Consider the following 14,028-nt stretch of genomic DNA (forward strand, 5'->3'; position numbering starts at 1 on the left):
ATGCACAAGGGGCGAGGTCCAACACGATTCAAACTTTTGAAATAGGCTACATATTCATAATCTTAAAAGGTGCAATTCCTTAATGAACAAGCCTCGGAAACATTATTCACTGCAGAAATCATCAAAGGATGTCTGAAGCACAGATTGCCCAAACATGCAAATAAAATTTTGCCACAAAGCTCAACAATATGTGCAACACAGAGAGAAGCATCAGATTTATCAAACCGCAAACGTCTGACAGCCGAGTCCTAGTGATGAAAGTGCCAAAGTAAAGCCAGAACATCCAAATGTCTGTCGTTACAAATATACACTACAATACTATTTTACATTCTGAAGACATGGCCTTAAGGTGGCAAATCAAGTATAGGGCTGCTGCAACCCACCAACAAAGACATAAAATAACAAAGCCACGGGAGTTAGTGGTAATAAAGTCTTTTTAACTATAGGGGAAATTCGCCTTTGGCAAAATGACTTGCTAAAAAGCCGTTTTATATAGTGCATCCTTTAGCCCCAAGACAGCATGAGCTCTTCGGCACTAAAAGCAAATATGTTACGAACAATGCTGCCAATAGATACAGTGAGAAATATCAAACTTTTTTTTGTTTGTTGTTCATATAGTTTTCCGCAAGAAGGGATGTTCTCTGAAGTAGCTAGTATTTAGTTTAGGCTGTGTCGTTTAGTTGTCTTGTTCTAAATTACGTTTCTTCAGCAAACACACGTTTTCTTTTTCTGAGTTGGGGTTCATATTGAATTATACAAAATCCAATAGCAAAGCTATGTCCGTGCGCAAATACAGGCAGTGACGAATAAAAACTTTTTGTCAAAATATAATTCATTCAATTCATTCAATATTTGTCGAGTTACTGAAACATTCATAGACACAATTCCTGAAATACTGTATTTAATGAAATACGTAGTAACTTCCCGAGAAGAAACCGACACTCAGAAACATTTTACTGGTTTTGTCTGAATAGCTACTAAAGAAAAATCACATGCGTATAATTTTACAGCTCAAATTAAAACTTGAACATATTTTTGTATTTATCTATTTGAAATTAGAACGCGGATTAGTTATGGTTGTATATTTTCACAAGTTTTGGCAAAGGAAAGCAGTTCACGTGTATCCGAATAGCCATCATGCACAACATAAAAAGGTTAAATCTGCATATGCTTTTCTTCAAAGACTTTCAGAACAAAAACAAATCTGTTGTAGGCTACCGCAGTATTTACCTGCCTATTTTATAAACATTAAAAAAAAAAAATCCAACTTGTGCTCATTATACAAATGTTAATTTGTTAATCTGCCAAAAATATTGATCACGGTGTTGCAAGCGAACAGTCCCAGTGTGCCACAGTAACACAGACATAAAGCTTCATCATACAAGTCATCCTGTCGGTCCAATTTGGGGCAATAAGGGCCACAATAAAACTCCCCTTCCATCTCGTCGTGTCCTTGGCCATGTGCACTCTATTGCTCTCTCCAGGTTGAAGTTAATCTTGGCCAGCTTTGCCATTACCAGGCCCAGGTGGCCGCTCGCCCCCGGGTTTGTTTTCAGCCTGTTATACTGAAATGAGGAAATTTGGAAAAGATTCATAAATTGAGTCCATTCAGGTTTTCAAAACTCTGTCATTGACAGCTCATTTATGTACACTGGCTTGGAGTTTTTACCGCGTCGACGGTGGACATTTGTCAATCGCTGCTGCTCAGGACGCACATATTTCAAATGACTTAAATGACTGAAGCTAGTTGTAAGTTATTTATGTGTTTATGAATATAATACAATAACCAATTTCTAAAGTAAAATAATATATCAGAAATTGATATTTTCTGCAGTACTGGGAGGTTTAAAGACAAAAGGCCGTGCGCCGAACATTTGCGCCTGTTCAGTAACTTCCTCCCTAAAACATAAAACGATTCACAATAATGTTAGTTTTTCTGTATTTAGTTTGCTAAGAGCAATAAGTCTAAAGCGTGTCCACTTTTCCAAACACTGGCATGGTCCTTGTGGGACACATGAGCCTGGAAGGAAACTAAATACATCAATTAATTATGGTGTCCAGTATTAAATTGTTTTGGCCCGCACACTTCATGATGCTGCACTGGCATGGGGGCCTATCGATATCTTTGTGTTACAGTTATTAATTGTAGCTATTAAATCTTCATTTTCACAGCTGCCCGGCTATTATATCCTGAAAACAGTTTACTCTGACCACTGGCTTTGATCAGGCCCATATAATCGTGGCCGAAGAGGCCGTTTGAGTCGTATCATGTTCGTCCCGAGTGCAGTTATGAACAATAATGCGGCGTTTTATTACATCCAGCGGAAGCATTTATTTTTCACGAGAGACAGGAGAAAAAAGACTCGGTCCACACGCATTAAGGTCCAGAATAGCCACTCGACACTTGGACTTACACTGAATAGCCTCATATTGCAGCTCAGTGTCTATGACAGGAAGGAAAGGGAGTCGCGATTGCAGTCCTATCACAATCAAGTCGACCTTTCTAATACGAGCCTGTATGCACGCACAGAGTAATGTGATTTGGAAGGATATCAAATGTTTTACGCAGATGCGTATAATAGGAAGAACAACGAGAATTCAGGTGCAGTAATTGAAGAGGAGCTGCAGTAGCAAGATTTTAAAAATGAAATCACTTGTTTTGAATCCAGCACCCACTACTTACGAGTTGTATCATTAAGATACATTTCCATTGTCCATTTTTAATAATTAAGGCAGACTCTTCCAAATCCAAAACATTTGTGGTTAGACTGGAAGGGCTTGCAGAGCTCTCCAGGTACAGGCCGCCTATACTTGAACCATTAAAAAGCTCTAGCTCAGCAAAATGAATAGCACATGCAGCATGAAGTCTTGGCACACATGTGTTTGCCTTATTAGGGCCCCCAGAAAGACTTTCTCTACCGACGGCCCAGTGGGCACCAGAGATAAATGTGGAAACTAAATAGAAAATGGCCATCTCAATCTAGAAAGCCTCGCATGCAAGTCTGAGGGCTGAACATGCAAACGCTTGTACTTGCCGCAAAGCAAAAAACTATTATCAAGCTCCAGACTTTGTTGACAAGTTTTACCTGCGTGCATTTGAGGTGATCTTGGAGACCAGAAGATCCAAGGCCATGACATTGGTCCCAATAGCGCCGCCCGGTGGCAGGAAAGTAAAATCCTGAGTCCAGCCATTACCACTAAACTGATTCGAGGTAGATAAACCACACGAGGGGGAAAAGCCTCCCAAATGAAGTCGATGCAGCCAGAAAGCACATGCTTTTCCTATCCGTCCTCTCCCTGTCGTTGCTGTCGCCTCCTTGGTAACACAGTTAATAACCTTGGGTCTCAGACGGTTTATTGCACTGCACTCCAATTGTACAAATGCTCCAGACTCTCAGACAGCTTTTATGGCCGCGTTGCTGCGGCAACAGGGAGGATGTCCCGTAATTAGGGACGGAATTCCAGCGCGCAGTAAAGGATGCGCAAGGCAAGGCCGGACTAAGGCAGAGAGAGGCAACCATAAACTTCAGCCTCTCTCCCCGCGTTTATGGCCCTTTTGACTGTCATATATGAACGCCAATGCGCTGCGGCTAGCTCCCATAAACACAGTGATAACAACAGCAAATATGGCGACCCCAGCCAAAGGAGACTGCTGTTGGGGGAGTGTTTCCAAAGCCAATCAGTAAAATGACAGCGTGCACACACAGAAATACTCTCGGAGAAACGATTAAAAAGCACAGTGCACATGGTGCAATGCTGTATGTTTGGCAACAGTAAATGTTACTGAGAGAGATAAAGAAGGACCTATGAGCTATCTACCGTGGTTCAATAACAAAGACTTCTTTCAGAAGAAATGCAATTGTTATAAAATGTCATACAGCTCAAAATACTGAGATATGGTACAACATTTTTGGAAAACACAGCAGTAAAAACGTATTTCCAGAGCACATACATGACAGAGTATATATTTAGTTGATACCAATTTAGATTAGATCTATCCAAGCTCCCCAATTCAACATTTGACACGATCTAACAACATTATTGATCAAGCATTGACACTTTATATTTTCATATTAAATGTATTTTTTTTTTTAAAAATCAGTATAATGTAGGCTCTTTGTGTGTTTCTTTTAGTTTGGACTGTTTAGAATCCACATCCGAGTCTTCAAATTAAACTGCACCTAACCTGCAATTAAACTGTTTTAAATTTTTCCACTAAGGCACGTAATTGTACCAATTCTGCTCCAAGTGCGGCTTTAATGTGTTTGTTGATCTTGCCTGTGTAAAAAGGTTTCAATTACACGTATTTTCCTTCAACAATATGTGGTACAACTCTACAATCTTTTAAATGCAAAGACGTGGGGAACAAAAAACAATGACAACGCACACGTTGTTTTTCAGTAATCATTTCATTTTGTTTTTATTTGGAAATATAGTATAATACACAATAGTTTGGGCATACCAAGCAATTGATTCAATGCAATGACCCTGACCAGCCTTGCCCTGACAGCACACTTGAAAATGTAGCTTTTTTTTTTTCTAGACTGCAGGAACCCAAAGATCACGAATTGTAAAAAAGAAAAATGTGTTATCAATATGAGACCGAAGAGGCCCGCTGCATATATAGGTTACCTGTGCGAATATGTTGGGCGTGTACCTCAGTGCAACTCCACACGGATCCAGTGGACAAGCTTATCTCTCTGGTATGGCCTGCATTATCAATACTCGACTGATAATCTCCAAAAATCAAAAGGACAAAATGGGTTTGGGTATTGAGAGATACGCAAAATATAAATACTCAGCCCTCATTCCGCAGGCTGCAGGAAAGACGATAAAAAGCTCGTTTCGAGATCATACCAGACGGATGAAGTCCCATTCCCCTGCCTGTAATAATGGACGATGATTTGGATTGCCGGCATTAAAGGAGATCGTAAACGAGTGGCTAAAAAATAAATAAGCACACAAAACAGCAACAGTTAATCTCATCCGTTCAGACTCATTATTTGGTCACACCAAAACTATTGATTCGTTTAGCCCACTGAAGTTACGCATCGGTCATTAGTCCGAATCAACCACTTTTCTGATTTTGAAAACAGAAAAAAGTTAAAAAAAAATTAATTACAAAATACATTAGATCAGTCATTGGGGACTGATCATTTTTTTGCCCGCGTGAAAGGAAAATAAACAAGGCGTCTTTATGTCACAATATTAACATGGACCTTCGCATTCACACACACAGTCTTGGCGAGGACAAAAATCTGTTTCTACATTTTCCCAAACCAGAGACAGAGGAGCAAACTCAAAGTCCACAGACTGCCCTAATTCAAGCTCGCTCTTCAGGTGTTTCAGATCACGGGACCACTGGTGTCCTCGAACTTGAAATTAACCACTGAGCAGTCGCGACCATCGTGGTGCACAATGTACACTGGGAGAGTCACAGCCGGAGAGCCAGCCAGTCTGTAAACGTATAGCCAGTCCCACAGCAGAGGACTGTTTGAGCAGTGACGGTGTTGTTGAGAGCCCTAAAGCAGAGGATTAGACGTATAATACTGTAATCTGTCTCTGTTCAGTTTCTTCTCCTTCATGCGACGGTTCTGAAACCAAATCTTTACTTGTCGGTCGGTTAGGTTGAGCATCCGAGACAGTTGCAGCCGTTTCTCCTTATTTATGTACACACTGAAAAAGAATTCTCTTTCAAGTTCTCTGATCTGATATTTGGAGTAAGGGCACCTTTTCTTTCGGGTCCTCTGTCCACCTGGTGAGCACAAAAAGAACAAGTACACCGGTCAAAGAAAATGTAAACATTTCAAATTAGCCATGACTATGTTACAAAAAAGATTTATACACCCTGGATGTTGCCCAGATTACGCATGGGCGGATTTCCTCTACATAAAGCATTAATAACATATTTCCTATTTCACATTTCAAGTGTCATATATAATGATATTATATTACACTAGAAAGATTACCATACCATTTGCTGCTGGCTCACTAGACAATACACTTGGGCTTTAATCTTTTCTGGCAAATGAAAACAACAAAATCCTTTTAAAATATAAGCAACTACAGGTAAATGAGAACGTGCGGCACACAGGCTATATGAAAATATTGGTTTTATAAAACACATAAAGGGGAAATATACAAGTGGGAGCACAAACTCCATGATAGCTTTAACATAAGAGCTCATGTGTGCTAAACCTTAAAGCAGAGGCACCACCCTCATTACATGCAAGGCTTCTTTTAACGCTAAGAAACCATGAAACAAGCACGTTCATAATAAATGGAATTAAGGCATGGTTGTACAGCCACTCACATTAATAACCGAGGTGCTTTTTGGAAATGTCAAGAAGTGTTAGAGAAAATTCTCCAGCCTGATATTTTTCACGGCCAATTTCAATTCCAAACACGTGATCCTGCAGTTTATAACAAAGTTTTGTTGGGGGTGGGGGGGGTCTACAGGCCCTCTATAAACCTTATATGCTTATAAAACAGCATATAAAATTTTTAACAGCAGCGCGCAAGATTGCAAACTTTCTCTCATAACCAAGGCGCTGACTTTAATACTTACTGCTGCTGCTGGATTTCTCCTCATTGTTGCCGGAAGATAACTCGGGACTGCTTGTTTCGTCCCGCTGCTCCTTCGCTTCGGCGTCCCGGCACGATGGTGCGTCCTCCGGTACAGAGCTGGGCGGCTTGGTCGCCGTTTTGTCCCCCGAGAAGCCATTTGTGGAGGAGCTCTCCGACGCGTTCCCGTAAGCCGTCTCGTAAAACTGGTCGAAAGCTTGTGGCAGCACGCCATTTCTCCCCACGTTCCCGTAGAAATTGGTGGCAGCAGAGCCAGCACTTGTATGGTGGTGGTGGTGGTGGTGATGGTACGCGGCAGCGGCGGCTGCGGGGCTGTTTTTACCAAACATATCCCCTACGACAGCGGTTTGCGCCGACAGACAGTCCCGGTGCACCATGTCCTCCGCGCTAGGGTAGCACTGGGGCAAGTTCCCCCGGTGCGGCCATTTACCGGACGCGTCAATGGCTGCATAGTCCCTGAACGTCACCTCTCTAACGGGTTGGACTTGCGGCAGGTTAGAAGAGTAGGAGTATGTCATGGGGCGAGAGGACGGGGTCTGGGATAAAAACGAAGGAAGACCGGAGAAATCAGCCCCCGCCGAGACATAATAAGTGCAACTGGGCAAATACATGTTCGATCCGACGGGGACCCTTTCGTCAAAATCCATCATCGTAGTTCACCCTCCTCTATAACTCTATGTTGGGCTTTGATTGCTCTATAACCGCCCTGAACATGGCTCTGAAGCGCCGTGGCTCTTGCCTCTTTGAAGCAGGTTCGCTAAGCAGAAATTTGGAGACGTAAGCTGACGTGGAGAGCCATCTCCATCCACTCCACGAAGGAGGAGGTCACGTGACCACGCGGCAGAAATTGACAGATTTTCAGGCTCTGTGTGTGTGTGTGTGTGTGTGTGTGTGTGTGTGTGTGTGTGTGTGTGTGTGCGTGTGTGTGTGTATTTGTGTGTGTGTGTGTGTGTGTGTGTGTGTGTGTGTGTGTGTGTGTGTGTGTGTGTGCGTACGTGTGCGCGCGCGCGCGCGTGTATCTCTGCCTGGCTGTGGGTGTGTGTAGGAAAGAGAAAGAGTGTGTAGGAGTGTAAGAGACATGCTGCTATGTGTCCTAAAGCTTGACATTGGTGGTTTATCGCCATGTTGGCTTAAAAATGAATTCCTTAACATGCATCGAATTCAGGAGATGGAATGCTGGCTTAAAAAAAAGAAAATTATTTTTTTTCATCAAAGTTTCAGACTAAATTATGCCACGAAGTATCCGGAATTCCCCTTTGTGCGCTTCCTCAATTTTTAAGCCTTTTCTGGGAAAAACCTGTGTGCGTATTTTAAGCTTTACAAATATTCTTTGGTCTTAAATTATAAATGAAAAGCTCGAAAAATATAAGGATGTAAACTAAGTTGTCCGAACTCTACCTGAGAATAATATTAACTAAACCAGCATTACAGTTTACAAATATCACATACCTGAATTGGAGGAGGGAAATAACCAGTTTATCTCTGGAGTCTGCTTTTAGAAATATCTGTAATCATTTAGAGGTTTTACAACAGCATTAGGCTCAGTGGGCATTTGGTTATCAGGGTCATGTTCAAAGTAGCGGCTAATGTTTCAACTGGCTACAGCCTTGGGCTAGTACAACTTTAAGTCCAACCTGAAATTTTGTCAAAATAAACACTGGAGAGGAGCCCAGTGAACGTGTCTGCAACGTTATTTTAATCAGAGAATTACATTTTGGCTGTCTATAAAAGCCTTGCATGATACATGCAGCACATCATAAATTGTGATCTGAGATTTATTGAGAGATTCAAAATATTGTAATATGTTGTTTTTACTCACATTAACAGAACTAACTGACAGATATTTCTGAGGAAAGACCACAGGCTTATTAAGGAAAATACGCATAACTTCTACAATCATTAAACAGTCTACTTCAATAGGCTGATTTTATAAGTTTGTGGTTGAAAAACAAAATGGTTCTATTTTTTTAAGAGTACTCATTCCGCTGCTCTATTTGGTCCCAAATTACCATTTTAAGAATCCACTAGCTGCTCCAAAAGTTGCAACATTCACGCCTGCTCCACGTGTACGCATGGCAATTTTACAATGTTTTGAGACAAATATGTATTCCAATGTGTATGGTTTCGAAAGGAAACAGCTTCCAGAAATTTAATAATATTTTTCATCAATTCCCTATTTTTTGTATTGATTCCTAAAATGAATGTATACGTACATATGCGTAAATCCCACCAACACACAAAATCAAAGGGGGAAGTATTGTTTATAAATAGGGGATGTTTTGCACAATTTTAAAATACCTGCAGTCGTATTTTACAGTTATAGCTCAAGGTATATTAGCAACATTTCCTTTAACGAGTCCATTTTAATCCTGAATGTGAATATTCCAAATACCTTGAGGTTATAAATTGTCTTAAAGGAAAATACAAATATTGGTGCATCTGTTTTTTCACAATAAAAACGAGAATAAATGAACGTAGTAACACAATGTGCGGAATCTTCTGAAATGTATTTCTGCTATTTGATTTTGTAAACATGCCACGATGCACATTTTCCCGGCTCTGGTCGGAGGCCACCATGAGCTTGTTTTGGAGAGGCTGCAACCTGACTCTAATGTGCTGTGAATGAGAGACCTGAGCTCGGATTAAGACCGCCGGGGCTGGTCTGGCCCCACAGCCCGATGTACATATAGAGATTCAAAAGGGGTCCCTGATGGCACAACCTTGAAATATCACAAGCACTAATACTACTGCACAAGTACCAAGTAACGCCCTGTGAGTGTATTAAAACAGCAAAAACCATGCAGTCTATGATATGAGCCATCCTGCTTATATAGGCCATTTTATTTGGATAAATTGCAGGGACACACAACTCCAGTGTCTCTGCGACCACACGCTCCGCCTCTCAGTCAATCCAGACAAATTCTACGACTTGTGCTGAAGCTTTTAAGCTGTAATTGAGGACAGGATGCCCAGGAAAACCAAAGCCAGTTAGGCACAGACCTGCATTTTTATAGCTGCTATAGTATTCTGCTGCGCTTTTTTTTTCCCCAAGCCAGACAGACACCACAAAACTGGCCAAGCGTGATAGGAAGTCGCCACCTACACGGACTCAAAGTCAGCAGCTGAGGAATTTCAACAACATAGAAACATGTGTTTGTACACAAGGTAAGATTTTTCTGCCTACAATAAATAGGCTTATCTCCAAACACTGATGTAGAGATGAGTGGAAACTTTGATAATATAAAAAAAATAATTATCTTAAAAATTAGGACCAAAAAAATCTTAGAGCCTATTTTATGTCAAATGTGTTATTTATTAGAGGAAGTCGTTCTGCGGATCGTGCGGTCATCCTTATTAAGCTGTTTTCGGTCAACAAAATTGCAGTCTGGCGCTGCGTAAAAGCTCTCAAAGCCAAAGCTTTGTCTGTACGATCGACTTCAAGTTCGGGGGAGGGAGAAGGTCCTTCACAGAGAGCAAAGGGCCCCTTGTGCCCCGGATGGAGTTTATTTAATGGCCTTTGCATTTACGAAGGCTTTAGGTTACAAGATTGGTAGATAATGTGAGCCTTTAACTGTAAGCGAAAGAAAAGTCAAGTGAACTTCTCCGCTAATAGTGTCGGTCAATCATTAGAGATGTATAAGGAGATGTATAAGGTCTGCTGTGGGGTTTAGTTTATATCTAAACAGCTAAAATACTAACAACACACTTATGTGACTTGGGAGGCTTGTGCTCTTCAAGACCTCCTACTTCGATAGGATCTGACGCGTTGCACGCAAAAACAACATGGAGTTAACGTTCATGTGTTTTTGAAAATAATTGGGGGAGAAATAGTATAAAACACAAAAATGACTTCAGTGACAGTCTACTGGACTTTTTGCTAATAAACAATCATAAGATACTATTTAGTAGATTTGAAACCGAGAGACAAAACAGTGTATTTATTCGGGGATCCTTTTCTCTCCCTTAAAGTCTCCCATGCTATGTCTACCTTTATGGACACGCAAACGCAAACGCACACACACACACACACACACACACACACACACACACACACACACACACACACACACACACACACACACACACACACACACACACACACACACACTTTGAATTAAACACTTGTAAGGCTTCAGGGCTAGTATCTTAATACTAAAGAATTCCCGGTGACTTGGACTGATAAGCGTGGAGGATTTGTCAGGAAGATAAGACGACATAGCCCAATCCCTTGTGCAATAAAACCTAGTCAGACAACAAGTAAACAATCAAGTGTGGGGAGGATCTAAAAGTACAGTTTAATGCCATGTCAGGTTTGGCCTATGGGCTGTAAAGGAGGCTAAATAGGAGCATTGAGTGTTTGGAAAAGACACCTCCTGTAGTTTAAGTCTTGGAGCTCAACAAAAAGGCTAAAGCTTTACTACAGGCTGGTTTTGTTTTCATTTTGTGGCTGAAAAATGAGCCACCACACCTGCAAGTCAAAGGAACTATTGACTATATTCTTAATTTAAAATGGAAACAGTATATTTAACAGTTTGCAGAGCAGGAGCCCAACATGCAATCCAACTATACAATACAAGGACGAAATGTGGCCTTTAGTGAGCATATTGTAATATGTTCATTAAAAGATACCAAAATATAACTTTACCAAACATGGAGTTTTGTAATGTGTTCACAGGCCAGTGACATACCTTAGATTAGACTGATCTAATTACTAAATATGTATTGTGTCAGCCACAATATCCATAAAACTATAAATGAGCGTGTTTACTTGAAAAAGCTCATATGTATAAATATATGATCAATAAAATAAATATTAGAGCCATATTAAATATATAAAGTGTTTTTGAACTTGAATTGTAGCTACATGGTCTGGGTTCAGTCGTTACCATATCGCTGGCTAAAATGCGGCGGGATTATAAAACCATCAGACTGAAACATGAAACAATCAGAGCCTGTGCTTAGTTGTATATACATAAACGAGCAATAATATAATGAGTAAATGGGAACCTGATTCCGCGAACATCTGTTGATTTATCCACAGGTGACAGAAGGGTAGGCCGACAGCGATGGCGACGACAGAGGGGCCCAGGCGGACCACACAGGGGCCATGCAGCGAAACTGCCAACTCCACGGTCAATGGGAGCACCTCTGGCTAAAACCAGGGAAGAATCACAATGCTGGATTAGCCTGAAGTGGGTATCCTGGGAGACAAGGAGTCAGGAGGAGCAGGCCTGCATGGACAAAAGGACATGAAGTGGGCTTCTGTGGGGGGAATATATGAACATTTACAAAAAGAAAACAGAAAGAATGAAAAAGTGACAGGCAAAACTAAGTCACAAGGCAAGTGCAGTGATAGGGTTTCAGTTTAATCTGAAAAAAAAGAGCTCACTATATGTAAAAAATGGTCCCCTCCGTCAGAAAAGTCAAATTAATTGCCCGTTTGCTATTGACGGCTCGAGGAATTGTGGAACAACAAAAAAAATACATTAAGACAGAAAACTTTCAAAACTTTCTAATTGTGAAAATGCTCAAAAAGACTGACATTTCTAATGAATAATGTAAGAGTCGGATTGAGGCTGCAGTGATTAAATCGTATGTTTCTCCCTGGGATACATTAGTTGATAAAAAAAAAAAAAAAAAAAAAAAAAAAAAAAAAAAAAAAGTAGCCGCTTTAGATTTCTGGCTGACTTCCAATACAGATGTGATCTCCCACAACACGATTAAAAAAAATACACATTCGTAGATGTTAACATCTGAGAAGTGTTTCAGTCAAACCATCTCGATTTAGTTTGATAAGACATTTTAAATTGATGTGACAAAACTAGAAAAACGCGGCCATTGACGCATATTGCAATCTGTGTCAACTGTGTATTTAGATCAACATATATTCGGACACAACCTAGATAGGGTTTTTTCGATCCAACGACCAAAATCCAAAGAAGAGTCAATCTTAATGTCAGTTTCTACCTCTTATATTTTACATATGAACACCCTATATTGTTCCATATTTGTTTTTTTCCCCTTGTATTTTGGGATCCAAGGCCAATTGATAATGAGCAACGCACAGCCTAATATATTGCAGTTCAATTGACAGATATTAATGGTTCGTATAGCCACCAAATTATTATAAAATAATATCTACTTTAAAAAAAATAATAATAATCTGTGGATTTTAGTCCATTCATTACTTTATTTCTTTGGTTGTTTTTTAACTTGGAAAAAAATAAGAACAAAGGCTAAACTATTTCCATTTGCCCTTATTTATTGCAAATCACTTCTCTCTTCACATTAGACAAAACAGCTGCAGCAATTCCCAAAACAAATATTTTCATATTTCTCCATGTCGTTTTGAGTAAATACTTTTCGATATAGGGAGTCCAATCTTTAGGATTAAGTTTTATAGGTCAAGTAAATTAACCTATTTAACAAAAGCAAAAATCTGCCTTCTTATATCTGTATAAATTGATGTTGAGTCTTTAACTTAAAGTATAAAATATTTCGTGTTTAATCAATCTTTGTACAGAAGCCGCAAACAAACTGCTACTATTGTAATCTCCAACGCATGCTCGCTGCATATATATTTCTTTTTTATAAACCCTTCATGAATGAACACAGTAAATTATTTGGCATTAATATCTCAAGCCAAATAGGATGAGATGTGCTACCAGGGCAGGATAACCCCGTCTGTGGACAAATAAGGCGCCGACTGCGACTTTGAGGAGGCTTTCGCATAATCTCGGTCAAGTGCTTCTATTTGACCGCTGTCACGGTCCCTGGATCAGTTTATGTCTGTTGGGGTCTTTGTGGTGTATTACGAGATTACCTTTCAAAACCGTGCTTTCAAGTTTATCCAGAGCGATACTGGTGGGTGACTGAAGGTTGCAGGCCTTGCCTCCATGACGCAGAGACAGCGAAGGTCAATGTAAAGAGCAATGCCTAGTGCTGGCCCTGTCGGTGCTCTGCACGTCTGACAGGTAGGCGAGAGACTACTGGACTGTTTTTATGTGGACATTAGTCATACGCACGGGTCCGTTTTTTTTTTTTTTATCAATAATTCACAGTTTCTGCTGGAATTAATACAGCATAGGCCTTTGTCTCCAAGGAGACGAATGCCATTTAATAGCTTTTGTTGAATCAAAAACAAAAGATGAAGAAGAAAAATCATGACCTCTTCCGGGTATTGCTTTGAAAGTGACCCTTGTCTGTTGGTGTAACTCGAAATTGTTGGCACAGGCTTTAAAATAATATATCTGTCGTTTGAAAGCGCAACTAAACAGACAATCATTTCCTTTTTTTTACTTCACTGTCATATGTGACTAAAGTAAACGTGAATGAAGCATAAAACTCCAGCTCTAACAATTTAATATGTTAATTGAACTAGTTTTAAAGCCTAAAAACTGTAATTCACTCTTTTTCCTTAGTGTGGCAGCAAAATTCTATTTT

The 14,028-nt window shown here is 40.2% G+C and overlaps 1 protein-coding gene across 1 annotated transcript; it reads right to left on the bottom strand.

Moving 5' to 3' along the window:
• Positions 1-4,493: 4,493 nt before the first annotated feature.
• hoxa11a (homeobox A11a) lies at positions 4,494-7,235 on the bottom strand. Its single transcript, XM_069176312.1, has 2 exons — positions 6,569-7,235; positions 4,494-5,755 (listed from the first exon to the last, which is right to left on the bottom strand). The coding sequence occupies exons 1-2, from the start codon at positions 7,233-7,235 to the stop codon at positions 5,523-5,525; spliced, it is 900 nt and encodes a 299-aa protein (XP_069032413.1). The 3' UTR covers positions 4,494-5,522.
• Between the last annotated feature and the right edge of the window lie 6,793 nt (positions 7,236-14,028).

Source organism: Embiotoca jacksoni, unplaced genomic scaffold (assembly GCF_022577435.1).
Source record: "Embiotoca jacksoni isolate LCO1_2020_lvr unplaced genomic scaffold, fEmbJac1.0.p SCAF_7, whole genome shotgun sequence".
NCBI lineage: Eukaryota > Metazoa > Chordata > Actinopteri > Embiotocidae > Embiotoca > Embiotoca jacksoni.